Raw genomic sequence first — 20,944 nt, forward strand, 5'->3', positions numbered from 1 at the left:
CCCCCCCCTAGCGTCCTGCCACGACGAAACCCTAACGTTCTTGGACTCGCCGTGAAATTACGAGGCGACTTTCGAGGCGGGAGGCAAGTACTCTGCCGCCCGGTGAGCCAGCCCTAGAGTGCTGCTACATAGTCCTCTTGAAGTAACCTTCCGCCGTACTCAAGTATTTGTTAACGAGCGACGCTTGTCGCGCAAATTAACGTTAAGCTTATTAGAGCATCGTTAATCAACGTTAATAGTCCATTTTTGGGACGCGTTAAGAATTTTACGACTCGCGCGGTGGTTGGCGCCTCTATACATTTTTCCAAGGATTTCAGAGTAAAGGGGCGAAAGAAATTCATTGAATCGCATCTATATTCTATCTTTCTTTATGAACAATATATCGGTACGACCTAGATAATGTGTATGATTTATATTTAACAGCTGTCATGCAATCCTGGACGCTAGTTACCATTTTAGAAAATTTTATAGTCAAAACTGAGAAGTTTACCGAGTATCATTAGCAAAGCGTCGATTTGAGGGATTCATTTAGAAAATTTATCAATTTTTGTCATTTTCTATACCTGCCGTAAGTGCGAGAGAGACAGACCTATTGGCATTTGCGTGCACAAGAGAGAGACAAACATACGCCTGATCGAAATCGCGGGTGTAACCCCTTTCTAGAATTGGCTCTTCCAAGACTGAAATTTCGAACGAGGTCAAAATTCTTCAACCAGTCAAATAATTAATTTTATTTTCACTGATTATCAATTTAATGATAATTCTATAATCTTATTGGTACCACTGAGATAAACACAATAAACTCTGTATATAATTTGGTATATCAAGCAAGAGAACATCACATCATTAGCATGTTCGCCCGCAGTGTATCCAGTCTCTAGCCAAGCCTGCCAAAGAGAGCCATGCTTCTCTAAACTAAACTAACAACTCAACCTATCCCATCCAACGTGAAGCGCATGCACTATGCATGCAAGGTGTTTTTCTTTCCACGCAGTACGAGGTCCACAAGGTACGAGAGCCGCCTTGCATCTATTTCCACGTCGTGTGCTGTGTCTGCGGGCGTAGGAAAATCCGTGGCAACAAGGATGCACATTCTTCCTATCGACATAGCACATACCACGTAGTGCGCTTCTATTCAGCGAGGGCCATCTTGAAAAATTTAGATGAGCGTAACGAGTACGGCCCTGCTGCTAGACGAGCCCGGTGGAAGTCAGCTTTATGCAGTTTTTACGTGGATCATTCATATTTTTTTTCTTTTCATCTCCCTTCTCTCAGTCAAAATTCTTTTTGGTTACTTGAAAGTAAGACGGAAGGAGGCTACATCGTCAGTGGGTCCATTAATTGTAGTATCTTTTGGAATTGAGAGAAAAATGGCAAATAAAGAAGGTCGAAGTGCCGACCAGAGGTCACGTCTCCAAGTGGCAGAACACTGCATGGGATGCTGGGTAAACTGTATAGCGAGGGTATATCGCGCTTGTGGGTTGGCTTCATTGTTTCTAAGTGTATCAAACGCATCTTTGACGTCGGTCCTGACTGAGACGTCGACGACTAGCGTCTCTCCAAGCGAGAACTTACGTGAAAGATAAAGCGCTGCCCCTGGAGCATATTTCGAAAGGTTTAAGCACGTGAAAGTAACACCCCTTCGGCCCTCAGGAATTCGACAAGTGCTTCGACGTTCACGTGCATTTACACAAACCTTTCTGATCTCTCGATACCCCGTAAACATCCGCATCCGAACAGTCTTATTGCTAGACGTACTCGTGAATTCACCTGTATATACAGTCCGTTGAATGCGCATGGGACGGGTACTGCTGGCCAAACGAGTAGTAAGGATCCACCGTATATTGAGGGCAATCGGGTAAACCGTGTGTACATAGTGAAAGCGTTATGGATTCTCATTAAGTATATCGGTCATAAGTATTTGTGTAGTGTTGGTAACGATATGGAGAATAGCATGAGCGCGTATTAGTCGGTCATTAATTTCCGGATTTTCCATGGGATTTATTTTTCACGGCAGCTGAATTCGGTGGTAATTGGGTATAAATCACGGGCTGCTTCGCGTTCGGATTCTACCGCTTTGTATTTGTTGCATCATTAGCGGACATTATGTCTGGCGTGTTGGGTGACAGCTCGGCTAGAGAGGATTGTCTGGCTTACGGGGTGGTGGCCGTATGGGGACGCTAGCCGTGTTTCCCGTAGTATATTTCCCTTTGGATATGTCCTGCACAGTGGAAATGGGAGTGCAGACCGCCAGGAGTTTAACGGCGGACCCTTTCTCCTGGTAGGTATATGGACCACCGAACCACCGAATCAACGGAGCAACGGAGCAACGGAGCAACGGAGCAACGAGGGACGATCGTAGATCCTGAAGGGGATGATGGCTCCGTATGTTTTCTGGCTTGTTGTCCTCTACAGGCCACAGGGGTCCTGGGCCCCACACCATGCTCAAAGGGCCCCGATTTTATACCCTGGAGAGTAACAGGTAGAACCTTTACTATGGCATAGGTGGTGCGCGCGCCCACTCATCTTGACCGCCTATAGAAAAGTATTTATCTTCACTTTCTAGTATCTAACGGGTGTCCAAAACGCAACTGCATACCGTAGCAGATTGGTTGTTGTCTCTACGTCGGAACACACTTAGGGGTTTCAACTGAGACTGCAAGTAGGGGTTGTTCATCATTGTAAAATGTTCACCCTTAAGAAGATAAACACAAGTTGTAAAAGCAAACCCCGGAGCGAAAACTGGTTGCTTCACCTTGTCTTTTTAGTCTCTTCTTCTCTTGGCATTCTCCTATATATTTTCGAGCATCCCTCTCTTTCCCTGCTCCTTTTCTGTTTCTTCTTCTTCTTCTTCTTCTTCTTCTTCTTCTCTTCCCTCGCCAGTCTCTATCATCTTCGTCAGTTGCGAGGCCGCGCGAACAGAATGAAATTTCAGGCTGTATTTACTTTACCTGTATTTTCCTTCGATATTAACACATCGGCAAACAGTCGTTATTAATTTTATTTCCAGTGTTTGTCGAGCGCTTTGCGAAGCTGACTCAAGCGCCACCGAAATTAAATGGTTTGTTGTTGCGTGCGGCTTCTAGCGAATAAATAATTATACCCCTCGTGTGTTATACAATATAAGCCTGAACGCATTTAATTGATAGAACGATCCGTTACGAGCATACTGGGTGCCACTTGGAGTCATTAAACTGATGAAAAAAAAAAATGTGCGTGTAATTATAACGTTGTTGATTCAGAACCGAAAATATTTCGCTGACAAACACTAATCGATAGAAAAATACGGATAACTTGACAGTTATAGAAACTTATTCTATTTGTACCTACGACTATCGCCTTATGGGCGCTCCTCACGTTCGATCTGCCTGCCACAATACGTTCGTTAACCACTGTATGATATTACTGTTCAGTGCCATTTAACCGATAGCCTCCAGCAACGTGCTGCGTACAAAGCAATGATATTCTATAGAAAGCAAAATATTTGATACGATATGATTTCCATGTGAAATTGACAAATCGACGCGTTTATTACGTTTTATAAATAAGTTCCCACCTGGCGTAGTGGCATAATACATTTATCTCTGGTTGGAATTTTTCCATTTAACCCCGTAGTCCGATCGTTGTATTTTTGATTGGGATAGTATCTGATCCTGTCAGTGACCTTTCTTGACCCAAGCCTAATGATGATATCCAGGACGAGATCGACGTCGCGACGCAGGGGAGACAGGCGAGCCTATCCAGGCGTCGCTTGTGGGTTTCGACTGATTAGCCAGCCTGATCCTCTGCGGGCACGTATGCAGCCATCAAATCAATTATTTCGATTGAAATTAATTCATGCGATTCACGTGACATCCTCGTGACAGTGAACAATCATCAATTTCCAAAATCATCGAGAAAATCACTAGCATAATCCGAAGGACTCTGATTTATCTGTCCAAACGGTGCGACACCCTGACGACTCGAAGAAAAAAGAAAAAGGAGAGAATCCCGCAGGACATCTTTCTTTCGCTTACGTAGAATATAGGAATTTTCTTCGGCAACTTCCCAACCGGGACGGCCTCGACCCAGACTCTAGGTAAAAGGTGGAAACTACGGGATACCAGGAAGAAGTGGAAGAAGCAGAGGAAGAGGAGAGCGAAGGACGCCAGGATTAAACACATGTTCCAGGCGCTCATGTAAAATGCAGGAGCTCGTCCAGGAGCGCGGATCCTCGAGGTATATCCTTGCGTCAGCAGATCCTTCCGTTACCGTCATTCTACTTATATCCGTTTACGCTCAGATGCAGAATTTCTCGCTTTCAAATCTACGTGGAATCTTGCACACACGCTCGTACCCATTTACAACGTCAACTAGGACGAGGACTTTGTTTCCATAATGTCAAGGACACGCTCACTGATAGTCACCCATGGGACATCTGTATTCACGTTGCCCGTACGCGTGTATCCTGCATCTGGACCAGCAATGGATCACTGATCAGAATCAAGGAGATAAATCATGGCGTATCAGGAACACGGAGTGGTCCCATCGTTTCTATAGACGAAGGTATCTGTCGGGTCGCCAGATGATCGAAGCTCGTGCGCGCAGCAGCCAGCCTGAGAGCTCAGGCGGGAGACTCGTTGCTACCGGAAAGGAAGTATCGAATGGTCGACTGTGTTTTTCCTATGACATTAGCTAGCTCTACGCGTCATATTAGATCGAAGGTACGCATGTGCTCGTCTGGTCAAGTGCAGAAGAGATTCCGTCTTGGGCAAAAGGAGGGTAGAAGAGAAGGGAAATAAAGGAAAGAAAAGTGTGTCTGCGGGAGGGATCGATGCTGAAAACTTCAGAAACGGGAAGAGTTCAGTTTAAAGTCGAAAGAACCGAACGTTTCAAGGAATCTTGACTGGGATTACTTGGCTTGCTTGCTTCTTTTTTTTCTTCTTCCTTTTTATCAGTTGTTTCGTATCCTACATATTGGAGGAGATAGTAGATTCTAGTAATGGAATTCTAGGACGTTGGCATTAATTATTTCTGCTTCATTCGATCTAGCAAATTGACAAAGTCACTTTGAGGGAACAGTGACGATCTGCCCGTCGTATTCTTTGTCAAAGCGTTCGGCCGCCATTATTCCATTGGCTTTGTAAGAAGTGTGTATCTGTACCGTGCGCGCGCGCGTGCTCATGTCGCGATGTGCACGCACGCGTGAATACATGTTTCTCTATGGGGTACGTGTGTGCCTCTGACGAGTGTCATGTTCAGGTGTCAGCCTGCCACCCTGGTAGGAACCACCCTGCATTCGCCCGATGCGTATTTCCAAAACTTTCCCTTTTACATTCCACTTTGAGTGTCTCCCCGATTCTGAAATTGATTTGCCACCCGAGATGAGCGCATGCGCCTAATATTACGGAAGTGATACTTGTTTCTCTTTGAGTATACAAGAAAATTAAATTTCTCAGGGGGTCGCAGAGGCACGTTGATAGGGATCATTTGATTTTTGATTTTTTTTTTTTCGAGATGGAACGCGCTTCCTCTCAATGGGCGTCTCTCGCTGTATCTCGTAACTTAAATTCTCGAAGAACAGGAAAACAATGTATTTTGGAAGTGCACAACCTGAAATCCAAGTTCGGGTAACCCCTCTGACGTTTCAGCTGAACAATACAAATGGCGGCTGAGGGACTGAGTCACGTTCAAAGTTAGATAGGTTTCACGATAAGGTACTTGGATCAGGAGGGAAACATGCTTGATGACAGTAACATCCGGTTCCGGTTTTTTTTTTTTTTTTAATTAACACGAGCCAACTCCTTCCAACGTAGTAAATTACGCATATCGATACATATAGTAGTATAATCACATGATCTGATTAGCATACTAAAGAAATTGCTGATTCTACCTGCAGCGAAAGTCGATTACCAAAAGGTCAATTTATTTCAAAAATTAGTTTCTCTGACACGCACTTCGATAATGGTAATTTGAAATTTCTTACTAGTTTCTTATAACTTTCCATGACATCTGAACTTTGAGTCATAGGTCGCGAGATCTTCTGCAAACACCAAATACCCCATATTGAAACGTGACCGTGAAATGATCGGTCTAAGCGAGCAAACGGACTTATGGTCTAGAATTGGTGAGAGAGAGAGAGAGAAAGGGGGGGGGGGGAGAGAGAGAGAGCAAAGTATCACACCAAAAGAGAGAGACTGGCATGCTTCACGTAACGAGGATCCATTTATTTCGTCCAGATGGAAATGTAAATTCTCCGAGCTAATTTCTCTCGGCTGTTAGGGATAGCGTGGCGCAACCAGGGATGCCAGAACAAAATACCAAGAGAATTCTACGAGCACGGTTGTCCGCTAGATATGACAGGCTAGGTATTTAATTGTCTGTATGGAAACCATAACCAGTGTGATATAATTGTCCCGGCTAATTTATACAGATAGATCGGAATCCTCTTTCTGACTCTCGGAGCCAAAGCTGCGCTCCCCCCTTGCCCCTGGTTCCATAATGCATCTGCCATAACGTGCCGTAACGTATGAGCTCGTAAAGTTATGTCTGAGGCCCGTAAAAAGATTTCAAAATGGAGGGACGTGTGTATCTACATACGTAACGACGTCTCGTATTTCATTCTCTTCTAAATGGCTCGGAAATTTGTCTCAGCCACTGCACCAGGAACTCTCCCATTGGTTGAAACTCTAAGTAGGCATTGAAGAATTTTCAGTAGGTAGAACCATGACGTAATTTAACAAGGAATCCAAATTCTTTTGTGTATTATTACAAGGCGGATCATACACGCGAACACGTGCGTGAATCTTTAGAATGACGGACACGTTACGCATGACGACACACTGTGCATATGCGAACGATTTCTATGTGGTTCGACGCTTTGCCCGCGGCCGTCTCTTGTTTCATTTTGTGCGCTGACTTTTTTTTCAATTCTTTTGAAAAACGATTGAAAGTGCACGGCCACGTTTCGATCGGGGAGTTTAATTAAATCGCCACAATGCTGAAGAAGATAATTAAATAAATAGCCACACTAAAATACGAGGAGCCATCTGTAATTCTTTTTGATGGCACGGAGAGGTGAGGCCACTTTGTCAGTCTTTAATTAAGTTCAATGCTCTTCAGCATGGTATACGTATATCCAGGGGTAAAAGGAGAGGGAAAAAAAGAAATGAATAATCCCGCCGTGTGACGATTAATCAATATTTTCATAAGAATAACAAATTATCAGTCGCCCTGGAAATTGTATTTTTCTTTCGGCCTGCATAATTATTCCTGCTAATTTTCCTTCGTTCATTGTTAACGTGGCTCTTGTTCCGTATATTGTTGGATTCTTTACTGAATTTTTTTTTATAGTCGACGTATAACGGAAGGCGTGCACGGTGCGTCAAATTATGTCTGGTTTTATGATCTTCCTGGTGTAGTCACAGGGCCATAGTAGAAACCCTGGGGTGACTTTAACCCCCTGTCAAGTGCAAGATGCGACTACAAGGGTGAAGAGTGAAGGGGAGGAGTGAAGAGAGAGCTAGCAGAGGGGTGGCTCACGAGAGAATCTCTGACGAGAGGAGCTGACAGCCTTACGAAAGTAATATCTTGGAATTGACTGGGTAATATTTTTTTCAGAATGTTATTATATATATCGAGATTTTGGGTTCTGATATAAGCAGACTGTTGTAACCCCGACGAAACTCTTGCGAATCCTTCAAATTTTATCTTGTCGAAGCATCCCGTGCAGAGAATTTGCGAATATAGAAGAAATACCCCAAATTCCCAGCTTTTTTTCACTTTCGCGTGAAAGAGAAAGGAAAAAAAAAATAAAAGGATAAAAAAACCTTATTACAGAACTTACAGAATTTATTGAAAAATTGTGACGAATAAAAGATTATTATTTTTTCACTTTATTATAACTTTCCTGATATCCCAACAATGTTCAATTTAATGGCATATTTATCGAACCACCCCAGACTCTCTCACGGTACCCGCGAGATCCACTCGAGAAAGGGATGGCTTAATTATTAGCCGAAAAGCCACGAGCAATTAGCGCGTAAATCGAATTGCCCCGCGAGTTTTCGTTATTTATACGTGCAATTTGAAGCAGACGCCATGAAAATTTTCCACCTCACGTAAGACAAGATTAATTTTCAATCAGAGGGGTTCAAATTATACAAAGAGTATAATATAACAGTATTAAGCCCTAACCTTCGATCTTTACCCAGAACTAGCCGCGCACCCCTCGTAAAGTATCATACAGACTTCCAATAGAAATTCATCTTTTACGAATCCAACCATCGAGCGGATACGTCGTGCTTCCGGGCTCGAATCTCTGGCGTTCAGAATTCATAGGAAGAGCTCTCCTCCTATCGAGACCGCGCATACCCAGATATAACTCCTCCCTTATTTCCAACCGGTATAAACTATTCAGGATGAACGCGAACGGAATACGAAAACTATTTATTTGATAGGCGCGTGCTGCGTGCCAAACTGCACGGTACACAGGATATAAGCGTAAGAGCAAGAAGGAAAAAGTATATACATATATATATGTATATATATATGTATACGAACGATAGAGGAGTACCTGGCGCCCACCCATGGAAACGCAGTAACAGACAACAGCCGTACGTACCAGGCCCGATTCCTTTCATATAGAATCCTGCAGGCAGTACTCTTAAGTAAACCGTACGATCATGCAGCCGGTAATTGTCGCTGACGCTTTTCACCGGAAACCTCGGAGCAAAGCCCCCTGAAAGCTCTGCAAATGACGCAACCTCGCCTTTGGCACGAGTTCGTCCCTCTCGAAGGAAAGGACGGCCATAAATTTTCATTATTTTATAGTCCGCCGTTCCGTTTATAACGCAAGCAACAAGCAAGCAACAACACAGACATAGAGAGTAAAAGGGAAAGCGAGAGAGGACTTTCCAGAGTTTTTCCAGCAACGACACCTTTTATGTTGCACTCGATTTCGATCGTCTGATGTTCGAAGCTACTTTGGATCACTAGCTTAGATCACTAGCCCTGTTTCCGGGGCGTTATAAAAATTGTACAAAACTGCTAGTCACAGTCACCGTGTACGCAGCCTCCTTCGTGGCGTCCCTACTCTCGGCAAGTTTCCTCAGCCCAGGTAAGCTTCATGATTTAGCAGCAAAGTCCGACCAACTTCTAACTAGATGCTCACGAGTTAGCCTTGTTAATCGTCGATTTATAATTGCCACGGTAAGGTGCACGTCGAGAGAATGCTGGAGCAATGCAATTGCGTGAGCCACCCTATCCGTTAACGGGAATTTTATCCGTTATCGGATATTGAATTAGCTTCGGGAAGACACACGTGACTACATACCTGCCAAGGGAAATGGGAAATGGGACCTGAATACGTGTGCAGATGCGCTATAGAAGAAATGACGCGACGCGTAGGATCCAACACTTTTGTGTTTGTCTGACTTGTGTCAAGAACGAGATCGTACTCCGGCGTCCGATCGTGAGGCCCTTCGACTTGGGTCTTATGAATCGCACCAAGAGCCAGAGGTCGAGGAAGGATCTCATCGTGTGGGAGATGTGGGAGATGTGGGAGATGGTACAGGGATCGTTGAGTTTGGACAGATGCTGGGATCGCTCGGGGCCACCCAGGTACACGCTAATTTATGAGTCCTTAATAAGGCCCCGAAGGGCAGCGATACTAGCAGCTGAGGGATAGCTGAACTTGTAGACGCCTCCTTCTTGTACGGGGACTCCAGTGCAATGCGATATCTTATTGGCTGCAGTGTGCTCCACCTGTTATGCTCTCTGTGCATTATTATTGCTTCTCATGGCGAACAGCGGATATTCGCAGCCCTTAAGGGCCTCCAGACAGTCAGGTCGTGATTGCAGGTATACAGAGTGCGTGGCCATGGAGGGTGGTGCAGGGATGTGTGGGCGTCCACGGAGAATCCCATATGTCCGATACTAATAACCGGCTCGGGGCCGAAATCGCTGCGCCATAGGTCAAAGTGAAATATCGCCATCAAAAGGGGCCCGAATTAAAGTCCCTGGATGAATGCTCAGCAGGACGTCGAACTGTTATAAGGGAGAATAAGGCCCCTCTCTTTCATAGGGCCGTATACAATGCCGTTTTATCTCTTCGTATACGCAGTCCTTCGTCGTTCCTTTTTGCCTTTCGGCTTTTTCTTTCACTCCTTTTATTCTTGTTTTAAAGGAACTACGACGTAGTATCGGACCGCCATTGGAATTCTCATTTGTGGTAACGATTACGTGAGGAGATTCCATTCTAGATACCTGACACATATATTTCCTTGTTATCGCCAAGAAATCTTTCGAGTGTACGGAATAATGGAGGAAATCTTAATCTGCAATCCATTATCGATTTTCGAATTCATTTCCAAAGTAAAATTCCTCTGCGTCATTTCGTACCCGTTCGCATAATATGATCAACCTGTCATTAGTATTCTACGTATTCACTGGCATAATCGAGGTTGCCAAGCGTTGGCAGTATTGCTCGTCGAAAATTCAGGCCCGGCTCCACCCTACTACGTTTCTCTCGGGGTCTACGTCGATGGATTCCATAGTCCCGTACAGCCAAAAGACACTGCTGTACCATAAACACATTCGCGTTCCCATTTATTTTAAAGCCGTCGTATCGGTCCCAGATCATATTAGACTCCTCGCGCAGCTTCATATTATCTCCGCCACGATAATAATGAAATTCAATTTCTTTTTGTGTTGCAAATTGTATCCTTTCCTTGGCGAAATGTCCCGCCTCGCGCGCAGCATGTAAATTGAAGTTTCCGGTTGGCTCACATAATAAACGCGCATTAGGACTGGAATTTCAGAGGCTGGGGTTGTCGTGCAGAAGCATTGTAATCAGTGGCATTGATATCCGCGCCTTCTGTCCCCCATTTTCTACGTTCTACCTTTCTGCCCTGTATCTTCCATCTGTACACTCCTTCACCTTCTCCCATCCTCATATTTCCTCCCACGCAACATCCTCCAGTTGCTCGGTAATGTTGTATTCGTAGAACGTGCTCTGCGAGTTTATTATTGCGAGGCGACGTTGCTCGCGATTTGCTTGCGGCACGCGGCTCCTTGCGGAGAGAAGAGCGGAAGGAGTGGGAGGAATGGGTGGAATGGGAGGAATGGGAGGAATGGAAGGAGTGGCCAGAAAATATACAGAGAAAGAAAGAAAATATGGCATTAATTATCTTCAAGGAACTAGTCAGCCGTTTCGGCTGGCAATATTTCCATCCCTTGACTTTGCCCTCCTGTATCCATATACTTGAGTCTTTTTTTTCAAGTCTGAAGCGAGTGATCCAAGAACTCGATCGAGACTCGTTGGAGAATTTTTGGAAAAAGTTCTTGACGAACCCGCATCAAACAAAATGTACTGGCATCATTGGCTAAAAGAAATTTCAAAACTCCCGGCAAGTTTTCATGCTAGGGATTTTTCTTCGGAACGGCTCTACCGGATTCTCCTCTTTACTTCGCGAAAGGTGGAAAGCTGCCAATGGTAAAATCGATATGTATATCTAGATAGTCGACGCGAAGCCTTGGTAGAGTAGGAAACGTCAATATTTGCATGTCGGAATGTCTAACGGAAGTGACCAGGAGTCGAAACTATCGCAAGACCCGTGAGGTGTTTGCCTGACTCTGAAAACACAATCAAATCGAAAGCTTGTCCAAGTCCCGGTTGTCTTCCCTACTTGGAAGTAAAAGGCGACGACGGCGACAAAGCCGAAGAGCTTCGAGGTCCTTCGAGGTCCTTCGAGGTTGGTCGAGGTTGGCCGAGATTGGTTGAGGTCGCTCGAGGAGTGGTTCCCGTTAGAATTGGAGAAGAGTAAAAGTAAAGAGGAGAATTACCAAGGGATGAGTGTGCGTTGGAATCGAAAGAGTCAGAAAGGATTTTTGAGGCTGTAATTCTCGTTCGTGTTGCGGCAACGGAGGAAGTAAGGAGACTGGAGGAAAAAGGGAAGGAAATGAAAGTGAGGGAGGAGGGAAGGAAGGAGAATGGTGGAAAGGTCCTCAAACGAATAGCGCAAAGTCCTCGAATCGGTACGAAACTAGATCCTGGAATGCGCGGATGTCCTTAGGAACATCAAAGAAGGGAAAGAAACGATTGAAATTGTTTCCCAACCACGAAGGGACTTTCTTCCTCGACAATGTATCCCGGATCATGTCCAGCCATAGCCAATCCTGGATTCTCGTCCTGGGAACAAATTACATTCCGCAGGATGTCGTTCGCTCTTGGATTTCTTTCCTCCTCGTGTAGCCCGCAGTCTGACTCGCCATTGTTTGTCCAAGTTCCCGAGTACTGGCAGCGGCCAGCAAGGAGAATTCGCAAGAACACTTAACGAACCTGCCCGGTATTTACCTTTGTGCCAGGGACATTTTTTTACTCTCCATAAGAATCAGAGGAACCGCAGAAATTCCTACGGGATTCTTGCTGTGTTCTGCAGCGAGTCGGCGCCGTCTGGGCTTGCATCCGATTACGCCTATTTCTCAAGTCCCCCTAGCTTCCCCGCAATTCCAGCCACGCGGTACCGGAAGTCGCTGTCCATCCAGCGAAACTTCAGGTACTCAACCACGAAATGGACTCTCCGATCTCAGGCAATGTGTGCCCGGTATAAGTCGAGTACCTTATCACCGTAAAAGTCATTTCCCTCGATGCTAATAGGCTCGCTGAATAATGCATGGGACGAACTCGACTATGATAACGCAACGAGGCCTGCAAGTGGTTCTGGCTTTTCTGGAGGACCACTGAGAAAAGAGTGGAACATCATTTCCCACTTAGTTTGGTATTAAAAGGGATTCGGGTCATTCCATTCCGGGAGGCGTGTGCAGTGGCGAATGGCGAACCAGTTCCATTCAGCAGGAAGGTCACTACTTCCCGGTTATCGTAACTCCCTATAATAATAAGGGTGAAGCCCTTCCTTTCTTCTCCGTACGCGTTATTCAAGAAGACTAGTCAGCTGGCTCCGGGTACTAACCTACTTTCAACGATATTCCTAATATTTCTTCGCCGGCCTTTCCTCAAGGCTAGTCCCACTCCAGTCCCACTGACCATGGATATTGGTTTAGTTCAGCATCTCGCCCACGGGACCTTCAGACATTTTTTTTTTCTTTCTTCGCGAAGGGAGACAAAAGTTTGTTTTATCTAAAACATGGAAATTAAATTCCGTCCGCGGGGATTGACAAAAGGATGGAAATGAGAGGGTAATTCGTAAACAAGTAGAGAAGCTAGAGCAGAGCAGTAGGATAGACCGACGGAAGAGTAAAGAGGAGAAGAAGAAGAAAACAAGATCGAGTAAAGGGAAGTCAGAAGGATGCTGCGTAACGGTGGGATGGGATCTCACGTAACAACAGATGTACGTACGTGTATACGTGGTAGTGATAAAAAGGCAAAGTTTTGGGGATCGAAATCAGGCGTAAGGCTAAACCCCTGGGGATGAAAGTTCTTCGTACAGCACTGAAGGGAAAAGGTAGATTCTCTCGTCGAGCGAGACTTGGGTTCTCGATACTTTTCCCACCATCTTACTGTCCTCTCTCGTGTGTACATAGCTAACTATACGTATATACATGACAGCATTACCTTTCCACATTCCCTTCTATCGGAGACGCGCGACCTTCTAACCTTCCACCTTCCCTTCGCTACCAACCCCTACGCCCCTGGCGCCCCTGCACCCCGGGGCCCCCGGGAAGACTCCTGCCCAGGACATCAGAGACAAAATGCCGACTTTCCTTGTAATCAGACAGACATACATAAGCATGGCTACCGTGGGGAATAGGAAATGGATAGGTGCTGGCCTAATGTCGTTTCCAAAGCGCCACTACTAACCCCCGTCGGCTACTTACGTATCAATGACCAACTGCTTGACGATATTTCCGGTAATGGAGTCACGTGTCGCTACTCCGTTACCCGCCACCATTTCCTATGTTTCTATGTTTTTACGTAAAATGCACTTTTTCAAAAGGTCGAAGAAAACAAAAAATGCAGGCATACAGTCAGGAAGATACGTAGCAAGGAATAACCTTTTGCGACTCTACCTTCGCCATAATGGCCGCAAGTGGCGATATAGAAGCTTGTAGCATCCAGTCGTTATCGAGCACCGACTAAGCGTTCCAGCCGAGGATTTTTCTTAACGTTTTTCCTTCCTATTTTCTCGAGAAAATCTTCTTCCTTACTCGATGACACCAAGTGGCCACGACAAGAGGGCAGATTCGCGTTCCTATCGGCGTCTGCCATTCCATCCTCTAGAGGTTAATGCCCTGTTATAGGCAGTTACGCAAGCTTGACCGACCTCAAGCGCGACAACGGGGCTTTATACGAGGAGAATGATATTCCAGATTTTCAAATGGTCTACACAGAACTGCCATTCGACCTTTATATCCTCTTAGTGAATACATATATCCAAGTCGCAGAGTAAAACTGTAATACAGTAAAAAAAGAAAAACCCCACGAAAGAGCCTATACAATATAAACTACACGCTTTGTTTCCGTTGCCTTTGCAAGAAGACATTAGATACAGCTTGTACAGATTGTACGAAAGGAAGGGTCTGTTTATTTAAAATTTATTCCCATAGCTATTAGTCACTTTATCCGAGGATCCACCGAGGAATAGTGATGGCGGTGCCCTCTTGAGATTTAGAGACGATTTATCACCCTCCGATTTTGTTTATCCGTCCCGAAAGTTTTCGTACGCGTAAGTACCATGCGTTCCCGTGCGTAAACTAATTCCACTTGGGCTCGTCGATTTATTCCTGCACGAGCGGCCGAGTTTGGGAAAACTCGACGGCACCACATATAGTATAGTGCCTATATACATGTATGTACATGGTCGATATCCTTGTACGTATCCGAAGTAGTCCTTAGGCCTAGTATCCTCGATCAGGATGATCCTCCTCGCTTCAAGATTACTCGCTCATCCGATAAGGGAGTCAGCGAAGGGTTACTGTATTTAATTAAAGCATTACTTCGCATTGATTGCTAAACTTAGCGGACTCGCTGGCAAGCAGGAAGGGAAGATTATCGAAGTTAGTCGGTACTCCTGCTTGGCAATCTCACCAAGTTGCGTGGAGCCTCGATGGCGGGTTCGCTTTATTGGCAAGACATCTTGATATTAATCGTGGTAATCGACGTTTATCCCCGTGAAAACGGATTATGACAGTCAGCGCCATTTTGCTGGGAGAGCCGAGGTCAAAGCTGCCGGATGAATGTCGGATAAACGAAAGCGAAGGAGATCGGGATCAAGAGGAAGAGGACGAACGGACGAAGAGTCTCCATGCTGCATGCTGGAGAATCGCGGAGGGATGAACTCGGAGGAGGTCACTTGCGCCGGGCGCGTCGCGGGACGCCGGTCGTCGGTGGCGTCGGTGGCGTCGGCGGCGCCGAACGAAAGAGCCTGTCGATCGAAGCAGCCATGGAGTTTCATTTAAGTTAGGAATTGCTTCTTCCGTAGCGATGATGGGCCGCAAATTGGGCGCAAAAGAGAACGCCAAGGGAAGTCGGTTACAAGGGAGGTTAGGCTGGCACTGGCAAGGGCGTTGCTAGTCAAGATATAGAAGGGATAAGGGATGGCGGCTTCTCCTTGGGCTTCACGTCTTGGCTTGCCAACGTGACTGAAAAATACCTATTGATTTTTATTTATTTACGTTGCCCGATAAAACACCTGGAGGAGCCGCGCGAAAATGGGGACCTTCTCTTCTCCCTTGTAAATTCCACCCCCTCTCGCAGCCAACCGCCCCTAGAGAGGCAACTCCTACGGCGCTTCTCTTTTCATTCTCTCTCTCTCTCTCTCTTTTCTCACCCTCGTCATTCGCCCTCCTGAGCTGCGGAATTAAAGGGACTTGACTCAAAGGGGCGCATCACTTTTGTCTACCCTGTGATTATCTCTGCTCGATGGAATTCTTATTTTTTTCCTTTCCTTTACTGATAACGCTTGATACTTTATTTATAGATCCTTATAATACCACTTGAGACTGCATTGATCTGGTATCGTTATTCCTTTCTATTGAATACCACCACCACCACCACCACCACCACCACCACCACCCCCGGTGATGTACCTTTTCGGTGGTACGGCTTTTCACGATGGGAATGAACACGAGCGCCCTCTCCAGGAAGAATTACCAATGGTTTTGATCCTATTGAAATTATCGCTGGATGATCCTCCTAACAAGTGTCGATGCGAAACCGGATAACGCGAAGCTCGAATCGTTTTAGATATCTATGGAGTACGAATATACAATCAACGGAATTGATCTTTTGGACGGGAGCCTTTAACTTTCTGTGTGTTTATGTGCGCCATGTAAAAAGGACAACTTCACGAAGGAAAAAGACAAAAGTGAAGCAGGACGCAGAAGGAGGAAGGAGCGATGGATGCCAGTTTATCTCACCGGGATAATTATTTCTCTGGTATATCTTGGTCCCCCGATTAAGAAGCGAATTTCAGGCGGTACCATCCATTCCCAAGACGACGGAAATCCCCAGATCGGTAACCTCACTCCAGGATGAGTGAATAGCATGGATTACTTCCGTCTCATTAGAGTGCGCCAGTAGTCGGGGATTCCCCGGTCTTCCAGTCATGCCATTGGTGCATTCGTCACGCTTGGGAAATGACTCCAATGAAAAAGGCCACGAGGACGCGATATTAATGTTAATGACGTCGAACCCCCATAGCGGCTCGGATGATCGAAGACGCGTTTATTAAACCGTTACCCAGCATCAGCCGTAACCCACTGCCATAGTCAGCGTAGTCAGTGTTACCAACAATACAGGGACAATAATGTAATACGTGTCTGAATGACGTGATGACTTCTACTGTAATGCAAATTCTCCATAGGGGTAATTGCGGGTTTATGCAGCCCCGAAATGAGCCCATACATTGTCCCGGATCTGTTTCGCCACTAGGCTGGGGTGGATAGTTTCATAAATGGGAAAAGCGTGACATCCATGATAGATGAATCCAACGCCAAGGAGTTATTGGCCGACCTATTCCTTTTTTTTTCTTTTTTTCCCTATAGATAACTATTGTTCGACCGACTGATATACTTGTAATAATAAATAAAGCGATATATAATTCGATATAGGCTTCTAACAACATAACGAGAATGAGCCGATTCGGACTTAGGTCAGGGTCTTCTTGGTAGTATGGGAAATCAAGTTACCAAAGGCTTTGTGACAGTTTCCTAAATAAAGTTCAGATAGAACTCAATGTCTAAATGGCTTAGCAGGACTCGATGCTATTAATCAAATTCGTATAATGTATTCCAATGCATTTTAAATTATCATGTTGGTCCTGACACTGTGAAAGCGCTTTCGCGAAATTATAAAAATGTTCAAAGACTCACCGTTATGGACGAGAAGAGTAGAATCCCTGGCGAGGTTGGTTAATTCACTATCAGTGAGCGTCTCGTCCGACGCGTTGCCGGAAGTCGGTGTATCGCTGAGACCGGCGCCACTTCCTGGGACGTGATAAAGAGGATGCTGCTGGTAGGTACGTTGCTTGTGCTGACTTCCAGTATTGTAATGATTGTGCTGTATTTGGCTTGACTGATGATTATTTTGCACGTAAGGTACACGTGTCCTCAGACTCGGTGAATTATCCTCGCCTTCACTGCCACTGAGGCTGTAGGCTGGGTAGAGCCGTCCCTTCCCTGAAACCGAAATATCGAAGACTGATTAAAACCTTCATATTCCTAATTCTCATTTTTATTAGATCTACACGGCTGAGAGTAGTTACGCGTTTGGTAGTAGCTATTACCGGGTGAGAGGTATTTTTATTACCACCTGTAAAACATGGGTGATAAAATTCCTGATATCTCGTAGAAGGTTCGATAATCTTCTTACGATAATGGCATTTGTTAGGAAAAAAAAAAAAAAAAAAAAAAAAAAACTTTTCCACCGTCGACTCATCACCGCGACAGCACGATACGCGGAATTTCTTAATTTCACGAAACACAGGAAAAACTGAACCTCGCGTACGCCTCTACGTTAGCGTCGTGTTATGACGCTTTAAAGAGCGCAGGTGCAACCCTATAAAGGTTCAAAGCATTACCGTACGTACCGATGTGATACGGAAGTGATTGGCCTATTTAAAGATCGAAACAAAGTAGCGGGCAAAGGTGACTATCTTTAAAAGGTAAAAGAAGAAGAAGAAGAAGAAGAAGAAGAAGAAGAAGAAGATATTACGAATGGAAGAGAGCAAAGTGATTCTAGGAAATGGTTCTTAAATTATCCAGTAAAAGGATAAGCGGTGTCGATTTTCAAATAAAATAACGAACCTTTTCGAATCCGTACTTTGACCAAAGCACGACGGAGGCTCTTTTGACGTGTCTCACATGGGGATCACGCGACGCACGTGGACAAACACGAAGAAACGCGAGACTTCCGGGGCCTGGTTTCCGTTCCGGATCCCCAAGGGCACGAGGACCTAATGGTACAAGGGAGTCTTTTTTCGTTAGTGTCGATCGACAAATTCATGGGGTTGCGGACTTTCCGCAGGGGTGGTGGCCTTCGCCATGGAGAATGCGAACACACCTAACCGGATGAGAGTGACTGGGAAAACCTATAGTGTAGAAATTGTGGGAAAAGCAACAACAAGGAAGGACACGTGTCCGTGATGGAGGAATCGCTCCCGGGGGTGGCCGTGCAGGCAGCACAGCCAGATGTTCCAGGGCGAAGAGAGACAAGGAGGAACCATATAAATAACTATATATACCTATATGCATCCACACGTACGTTCTACCAGCATATCGGTAAGACATCCACAGGCATTCCGATAATCCGAGTGTAATCGGGAAACAGGCGAACCGTTGCGTCCCGAGGGAGGAACGGACGCCCTGGATCGAAGAAGGGTACGGCAGGGATCTGTTATAATTACGTTTGATCGTGCATACCCTTAATGGACGCGATGTATCGGGCTGGGTACCAACTCGACTCGTAGTTAACCAAATTACAACATCCCATGCAACGCTTCGCTCCACTCTACCAGCACTGTTTACGCTTTCCGTCCATCCTCCAAACGCTCGAGGCTAAATAAACTTATGGGGTTTTAACGTTTAACAGCTTTAATGATTTTATAATTGAATCACGGGGCTATGGGAGATGTTACAAATTTTATAGGTCACGATCAATATTCTAAATACGAATATCATAAGTTAAATGGTTATTGCGCAGGTGATGATTGGTACTGAGATTTTTTTTCAGAATCCGTGGATTATGTAAACGAGAAGCGTGAGTGAGCTGGATGAGATTTTCACCCGTGCGACTGCTGATATATGAGATCGAAGACCTCCGCACAATGAGATCTCTGAGTTTCGTATATCCTGAATATATTATCGGGTTACCATGGGGGTGTATTCTTAGGTTGGTATTACGAATCTAGGAAAATTTCATGGCTGCTAATGCGGGACATTACTTTCTATCGACACGCTAGTCTAAAATCTATATAAATTGCTTCCATTTTTTTTACATAATCTTTACACATGTTCCCAAGAGATATCATTACTCCAATAATTGATTAAGTTATTCCTGTTCGACCGAACCCAGATCTCCTGAATAAATGACACGTACGTCCTATGATAGTTCGATCAGAAATAATACAGTTCGTTACATCGTTACGTCCAATATAACTGTGTCCCAACTGTTCAATAGATTCGGAGTAACAATTCGTGGTCGGAGCCACATGTGATATAGGTGCATTTATGAAACCAACAGGATATCAGCAATGGCTTGTGGTAACGTATTGACGTTAAGCATGTGTAAAATTATCCAGTTCTCACACAAATGTGCGAGCGCGATATCGATAACTCCTGCGGTGATTCGATAGGAGTCCTGCATATTTTACACGACGGACTATACGATCGCGTCGAATTCTCAAAGGAATTTGGGAAAACTGGTCGCCAGTTCATCCATATATACATATGTATATTGCAGAGTTTAGAACGCAGACAAAAAGCCAGTCACACAGCCAATCAGCCAATCCGCCAATCAATCAAGCAATAAAGTATGGACGGGATTGTAACCCATAGATTTTCGCATTGAATTTACAGGATGTTGGCAGCAGTGACTCGATCGAGCCACAGCCATAGCGTCGTCGATGACGCCGATTAATTAACACATATTCACTAAAAATAATTGTTGCCTTATTGGCAAATGGAGTTTCTGAACTTCGAGATTAAGAAATGCAGGGTACTTTCGTATGCTGCCGTACAGAACGATACACCTAGAACACGTCTGTGGAGCTTTATTAAATTAGATCCTATAAGTACGTGCACAATGATTTCGGGAGAGATATGAAATAAAGTAGGAAAATATTTTTATTAAAATTTCAATTAAATCATCTAGATTGTTTAATAATTACGAATATTACGTTACTCGTTAGTAGCAGTTATTTTTGTGAGATAACATATTTATATGATGTATTAGTTTGCGGGATATTAATTATTGATTTATATATATCGAAAATTTGTTGATTATCAATTAATAAATAATAAGTGGTCATTAGCGTCGTCGGTCATGGAAACAGTATTTACGTATCATGACTGAAATATCACTTTCTCTTCACTCCTGAAGTTTATCTCTTAGTTAATTTTTTCTTCTCACAGCCTTTTCCCTTTACCCCCTCTAAATTTTTTCCAATAACACCACAGGCTGTAACCGTGAGAGAAAAAAAGAGGGAAGCTTCAGGGATTCGAGAGTCGAGGAGTTATGGGTTCGAGGATGTTCAGTTCCCATGGGTTCATGGCACGGCATCGTCCAGAGCTATTCTATTAGGCCACAAGAAGGGGTTCCAAATGGGAAAAGTGGAAAATGTTTATAGGAAAGAGGGCGGCGTAAAACTCGTTAAAAAATCTCCGATAACCCCCATAGCGCGATAAGACCCACCTAACTCTTGAAAACAGTTACGAGTTGCGATAACCATGGGAGTTAGTAGACGATTACTCTCTCTCTCTTTCTCTCTCTCTCTCTCTCTCTCTCTCT

General features: G+C 44.8%; 1 protein-coding gene across 7 annotated transcripts in view; it reads right to left on the reverse strand.

The window, feature by feature from the left end:
- The window catches only part of LOC107269978 (teneurin-m), a 293,857-nt gene that overhangs the window by 110,814 nt on the left and 162,099 nt on the right, over nt 1-20,944 (reverse strand). For all 7 annotated transcript variants that reach the window (XM_025087372.1, XM_015744486.2, XM_025087371.1 and 4 more), the window contains one exon: nt 17,311-17,616. In XM_025087372.1, coding sequence (XP_024943140.1) covers nt 17,311-17,616 — 306 coding nt within the window. The remainder of the gene's footprint in view (nt 1-17,310; nt 17,617-20,944) is intronic.

The sequence above is a fragment of the Cephus cinctus genome, unplaced genomic scaffold, assembly GCF_000341935.2.
Source record: "Cephus cinctus unplaced genomic scaffold, Ccin1 Ccin1_scaffold0693, whole genome shotgun sequence".
Lineage (NCBI taxonomy): Eukaryota > Metazoa > Arthropoda > Insecta > Hymenoptera > Cephidae > Cephus > Cephus cinctus.